General features: G+C 43.2%; 1 protein-coding gene across 1 annotated transcript; it reads right to left on the bottom strand.

The window, feature by feature from the left end:
• Window positions 1-483: 483 nt before the first annotated feature.
• Window positions 484-6,848, bottom strand: LOC118422786 (betaine--homocysteine S-methyltransferase 1-like). Its single transcript, XM_035830542.1, has 8 exons — window positions 6,771-6,848; window positions 6,175-6,261; window positions 5,150-5,340; window positions 4,157-4,351; window positions 3,460-3,571; window positions 2,896-3,074; window positions 2,168-2,246; window positions 484-1,624 (listed from the first exon to the last, which is right to left on the bottom strand). Exons 2-8 carry the CDS (start codon window positions 6,194-6,196, stop codon window positions 1,359-1,361), a joined length of 1,044 nt encoding a protein of 347 aa, XP_035686435.1. The 5' UTR covers window positions 6,197-6,261; window positions 6,771-6,848; the 3' UTR covers window positions 484-1,358.
• Between the last annotated feature and the right edge of the window lie 103 nt (window positions 6,849-6,951).

Below are 6,951 nucleotides of genomic sequence, written 5' to 3'. Positions count from 1 at the left end.
CAGAACGATATATTCCATACACTGCTATTATGTTCATCTCATATATGCGTCTACGTAGGTCAGTTTCTTTATACTGTATTCCAAATGCAAGACCAGATTACTCATACATGACTGTACTTTTATCGATACAATTATGTTGTTCTGTATGTAGCCCTGTATGTAGTACTATTGTCTGTATAGCTATTAGTTGTTGTTGGTTGCCATACATTGTACCTCGTGCGATCGTTGAGCAATAAAATTAATTAATTCATTCATTAATTCATTCATTTGATCCACTCACACCGGGAAGCACATACAAATTACAGATATCATGAGACAAACAAACGTACACGATGGAGTTTTTTATTTGAGCACGCCAATAGTTGCAGAAAATTCTTCTGAACAGACACATCCTCAGCCTGTCAATAGTGTCCATTTTGGTTGTTGGCAGGTATATAACTATCTATAGTGTTTCAAAAACATCATGTCAATAGCCTGAATTGGTCCTTTGCATTTTAATCAGCAAGAAGAATTATCAATTCAATATTTATCTTTAAAAACCTTTAAATATCAACAGATCTTGCTCAATGTTTATGACGAATTTCCATGATCCAAAATCTATCAAGTTGCTTGAGTAACTGATGTATTACATATCTAGATCTTATTATCAGAACGTCTAACCTTCATCGACTTAAGACGAAATTTGAGAGTACGGGATTTCCTAAGAATTTCTTGGACGCATCGAAGTACGTCTTGCTCAGTTCTTCAGAAGGAAGACAAATTACAACTGTACTGATAAAAAACGTACATTTTACATCTTCAGTATCAAGAAGATTATAAGTGCATGGGCACAATGGACGATTAAGGATTTCCTAGAATCTCCTGGACGCATCCAACTACGTCTTTCCCAGCTTTTCAGCAGCAAGACAAATTACAATACATGGACTCATTTGGTCAATATTGACAATGGTGAAATCCTAATCGATATCAGCCCTGGAGCTCGACTATACTAAGACAAACTACAATTATTGTACATTTTACATTTTTTTCAGCAGCAAAAGGAATTACAAGTGTACGGCTGTAAGGGCTTTACTAGAATTTCTTGGACGCATCAAAGTACGTCTTGCTCAGATTTTCAGCAGCAAGACAAACTACAAGTGTACTGTCTACTTAAGAGAATACTATTACTAGTATACACTTTACATTTCCAGTAGCAAGAGTCTCAACCCAGACGAATTATAAGTGCATGGGGTCAAACGAACGTCAGGGATTTCCTTTAATTTCTTGGGCGCGTCCTAGTACGTCTTGCCCAGATTCTTAGTAGCACTGTCCTGACACAAGCGTACATTGTACAGTTTCAATAGCAAGACGAAAGTGTACTAGAATTTCTCGGACGCGTCCAGGTACGTCTTGCTGAGCGTGTCGTCCGTCCCGAAGGCGTAGTGCTTGCTCATGTCGGGGGAGTACTTGCTGGCGGCGGGACGGCGGCCCAAAGACTCGGCCAGGGCGCGCAGGTAGTGCGAGCTGTTCCCGCAGCACACCCCAACGTACTGCACTCCGATCCGCCCGGCGGTCCTGCCGAACTCTGCGATGTCGAACCGGGTGCACAGATGAGGCTCCAGCTCCAGCGGGTAGGCGTTACCGCCTGTGGGGAAGAGCATGAGTATGTCTAGACATGTTAGAATCAAACAATCAGCACACATGGCACACGGACACGCCCGGTGGTTTTGCCGAACTCTGCGATACCGGATGCATAGTTGCGGCTCAAGCTCTAACGGGAAGGCGTTCTGTCCTGAGACGAAGAGCACGATGATCTGAAATCTTTGTACTCTGTGATCACATCCATAAAAAAGGAGGTATTGTTTATAGCGTTTCTGTCCGTCTGTATTTCTGTCCGTATGTTTTTGTGTGTTTCTGAATATTTTGTCCTTTTTTCAGCCTAACTTAAGAACCTGTAATTGGATTGCAATGGTATTTGGTATGTGTTTTGGTATTGGAAAGATGAAGGCCAAGGTAAAGTTTGGGCCCACAGCTGTGTGGCTTTGGTGCTGCAGCAGAACTTTGGGTTTTTTGTATCGTTTGTCCGCACCATCTCCACAAATTGCTATAAAAACTTTTTAAAGGTAAACATTGTTTCATCACAGTTGGTGGCAGTGTTAATAAGTAAGCTTAAGAAAAGTTATGGTACCATTTTGAGTCTGGAAGGACATGAAGTTGGGATGTTCCTCGGTTGTTCGGTACGGCACAGGAATGGCGGCTAGGGGAACCTGGGACGCAGATAGAAGAAAAGATGAGGTGACAATCTGGGTTATACACGTAATTGGGCTACTTGGCACCAGTACTGCAGCATAGGTGTCGCTGCTAACAATGCGGTCCCAAACGTAAAGGAAGGTGACAGATAAAAAGAACATTACTATCCAGTAATTTTCCAACCAGTTGAAATAAATCACGAAAGTGTAGCCATATATAAATCGTACACACTGTACTAGTAACTATCTCCACGATATGTTGCTATCCGAACCTTAATGAAATGCCTAAGAAAAATCCTCGGGATAACTTATATGGACCACATTACAAATGAAGAGGTCATAAACAACATACGGCAATTTGGTCATTATGAAAGACTCCTAACAATAGTGAAGAGAAAGAAACTTAAGTGGTACGGACACGTAATGAGGTCAAACGGGTTGTCCAAAGTCATCCTTCAAGGAACTGTAAACGGAGCCAGGAGAAGGGGAAGGCAGAAGAAAAAATGGGCAGACAACATTAAGGAATGGACAGGAAAGAGCTTTGCAGCGTCCCTCCCGCTGACGCAGGACCGAATGGGATGGAGGAACCTGATTCACAGTGCCACCATGCAGCGCCCCCACGACCCTGGAATACTGGGTTAAGGGACCAAGGTACAAGGTAAGGAACCTTAATGTCGCCCTTCGCGGCCTCGAGCAGAGGCATCAGGGTGGTCGGGCCGCGGCCGCAGTTGAAGCCGACAACATCAGCCCCGGCGTCCGCTAGCTGCCGCAGGGCGTCTTTCACGGGGACGCCGTCAAGGGTCACCGGGTCACGCAGAACTATCATCGTCACCACAGCTGGCAAACCTAAAAACAACAATGTTAAGAATAAATGGATACAAGTTTCTTACTTGGTGAGCAAAGGATCATAAATGACAAAGAAAGAATTCCGGTCACAGAACCTTGAAATTTTTCGCAATTATAAAAAAGAATTAAAGAAGCCATCTATATCAGGGCGAGACGGGGGCGCCATAGGCTCTCTGCAACTCATAATTTACTGGTCACTGAGTCACGTGTTCTATCTGCATAACGTGACGTCACAGAAGCGGTGAATCAATCATTCCTTGGCAAAGACTGGCTAGTCAAAAATTGAGGTTAGTCTACTTTTCTAGTGTTGGGATTTACAGTCAATAAAGACAACTGAGGCGTATATATCATGTGACTGAAAGCCGTATTGTTCTTGTTCTCTGACCTTTTCCATACTGTTTGATGCACTCCAAGGCCAGCTTCGCCTCCCCCAGGTTGTCGAAGCGCTCCGCCACGATGTAATCTGCGCCTCCCTCCACGGCCCACTCGATTTGCTCCTGAAAAAGGACAAAATTTCTGTCAATATTCTACCAATTTGGGTCTTAGCGTCGTTGCCTTGTATCGTTAACATTATATCTAGCCAATTTGTTAAACGTCCTATGTAAAGTCGTAAATGCGAAGAAATGAAGCAACTGGATATATTCTCTTAAATCTAATGATCCTTTATATCGGAATATACTAATATTCGATTCCTTGTTGTGCTTTATATAATGTAATGTACTGAAGGGACAAAAGTGCATCACAACAAACTAAACTAAACTAAGTGAAGATTGTAAACACTATATCAGTACTGCCCCTTCTTAATGCGAAATGACCCAAAGCCCACGTGACGTATCCTGAACGGAATTGTGACGTCAGCAACGGATCAAAGGTGCCCGGTAGTCGGTATCGGCCCCCGTCTCTGTTGAGGGTTTGTTGAACTAAACTAAACCAAACTAAGCCAAACTAAGCTAAAGTAAGCTAAACTAAACTAAGCTAAACTAAACTAACTACTTGGAATGCTAACCTCAATCAACGATGTCTAGTTTCTGTAAGGGAAGAATTTGCGGTTTATCAGGAAGGAAAACGTTAAAAGCACAAACCTTGAACATGGCTCTGACGTTCTCCACGGAGGCTGGGTCTGCGGAGTCGTACACGTTAGTGTTGCAGATGTTTCCCGCCATGAGTGTGCCGGTCTCGTCCGCCACCTCCCGGGCCAGCTTCAGGGCGGTCCGGTTCATGGGCTCCAGGAGCTGCTCCTTCCCGATCAGACGCATCTTCTCTCGGTGCCCGTAGTACTGTGGGCCGACAGATGGTAAGCTATACATGTAGGTTTGTGTTCGCATGAGATCTGTAACTGTAATAAGCGTAGGAAAGATTTGAAACGCCATTTCTGTGCACAAAGGAATGCTCTCGTGATCAGCCCTCTAGCTCACTTTTGTCGAGGTGAAATGACCCGAAGCTACATATCTTGACCAGGTACCTTTGTATCAATTTCGTGACCTAGGCTTCGGGTCATTCCAACTTGAGAAGGGTCAGAGGACTGACCGAAAGTTGTCGGTAAGCGTTTCACTTTACTTCGGAAATAGCGCGAACAAGACAGGCTATAGGATTGTGAATGATCGAGGCCGAACTAATTTAGGTTCTTCGTTGTCGGATTTCGTGGAGAAACTGTTGGTGTCCGTAATGCTTTACAAAAACAAATAAACAAACAAACAAACACGAACAAAATGCTCTGGTTTGTGACTGTTCCCAAGGCCACGCCAAATAGATTTCATGGTTCTCGGCCTGTTTTACTGGACCAGTGGGTGAAAACGTAACGGAAATTATAATGCTATCAATGGAGCCACAAAGTCAAGATCAGTCAACATGCCAGGTTAAATAAAACACAAAATTGCTTCCAGGAAAATCAAATTGTCATTCAACTACAGCAAATGGTGGTAATATGTTATATATATATTTGATATTGACAAAGTCTTTCTAACGACAGGAATCTCATTTTTCAATGAAAACCCGTTTTCTGGCATTCACTGTAAGAAAACAGGAAAATAGAAGGGTGAATAAATTTTATGACCACATTTATGACCTGCTCTTACAGTAAACGCCAGAACTACGTCACTTCCGGCGTGCACGAACTCCCTGTGCAGTGACGTGACCATTTCCGGGTGATCCAGAACCACTTCCGGTACGTAGGACCCTGCTTGGAGGTAGCCGCGTCGCTCGAACTCGAACAGATATCCCTCCGCCACTATCACCGTTTCACCACTGCTCAGGCGTTCCAAGAGTCCTAGAAGTGCGATGAAAGACTGTCAAAGATTTGAGCTAAATGCATTATCATCAAAGACGTATTAAAAGTGAAAATCAGACTTACCAGCAGACCTACCTACTCTACTATACTCTAGACTAAATATCATCACAAGCAAACTTGAATAACACACACTGTCACACACACACACACAAGCACCGTGTGACACGCACACACACACACGCACACACACGCGCGCGCGCGTACACACACACACACGCGCGCGCACTCACACGCACGCACACACACACACACACACACACACACACACACACACACAGGCAGATTGATAAAATTTTATTTTTTGAAGAGTAAACAAAAGAAAAAAAAACTAGTAATACTAGTATGAAAGAGTTTGTAATTTCATTCAAATTCAAACTTCAAATTTCGACCCAACATAAAGTAGCCTTCTTCAGGGTCATTGACTCCTTGACCCATGACCTGAGTCACGTGACCCTAAGGTCACCAATTCCACATGGTAACATAGTTTTGTTTGATCAGAGACTGAGAGAGTCATCCACAAGAAGCCAGGCAGCCGGATCAAAAGTTTGGTAGGTTCCGGTTCCCTTGAGTTGCAAACATATTATCTTGTTAGAGAAACGATGGTTTGTGCTCACTTTTAAAATTGCATTGTCCAGACGAGTGCCCCTTGTATGCTATCATTACCTGACATGTAACAATAATTTCTGCAATGGCTAAGACGAATATTTCTAGTTGTTGACTTTACTCCCATGCACTTCAAGTGCACTTCAACTGCATGGGAACAAAGTCAACAACTAGAAATAGTCCTTAGAAAGAGCTGTCGACTTTATTTACCTTTCGGCTTGGTGGTCGCCATTTTGTAATCGGACCGTGTCGATGAAAAACAAAGTTTACGTGTGCTCGATCTTCCTTTTGACGACTCTGTAAAAGCAAAGGAGACCGTGTGATGATGCCCAACAACCTATAGCTACTAAAAGCTGAGCGTGTGTCAGTGCATATGTGTAACGTTACATACTGTTATGCAACTGCACACATGATGGGGACCAACAAAATCTGGTGTATGTGGAGAGGTGATCACTATGGGCAGGGTTCTTCATACTTGTGTCAATGTGGAAAATTATCTAAAGACAACAAAAATGTAGCGATCACAATGACCAGGTGATCCGTATGTAGAGGCGGTATAGCTTAGGTTTGACTATAGGGTCTTAGGTAAGACGAATGTTTACAAATGTGCACGAGGTCGTGAAAATAGTGAATCAGCATTTTTGCCACAGCCATTATGTTTGCTGCATTCCGAAGAGGGAAAACACCAGATTTTGCAATATTATATTCCACTATACTCTTCTTTTCGAAGTTCAAGACAGCAAATGCACAGTGCGCGTGTATTGAGGCGTCGCGATCAGTCATAAGCGGAAGTGATCTTTTCATACCTGATAGGGTCGCCAGCTGGTGGGTCAAAGGTCGTTTCTGCAGTTCATAACGAATCCGCCAGATGTAGCTATTGCCCAGTTCTTCTGTAATTTGTGAGTGATCAAACAAGGTACTGCAGTTTGGTTCCATATAAGGAATCGAGAAGACTGTTGAACTTGATACAATGCGTTGGAAATATAT

The sequence above is a fragment of the Branchiostoma floridae genome, chromosome 9 (assembly GCF_000003815.2).
Source record: "Branchiostoma floridae strain S238N-H82 chromosome 9, Bfl_VNyyK, whole genome shotgun sequence".
Taxonomy (NCBI): domain Eukaryota; kingdom Metazoa; phylum Chordata; class Leptocardii; order Amphioxiformes; family Branchiostomatidae; genus Branchiostoma; species Branchiostoma floridae.
Note: the sequence above shows the minus strand (reverse complement) of the source record. Positions and strands in the feature narration are given on the sequence as shown.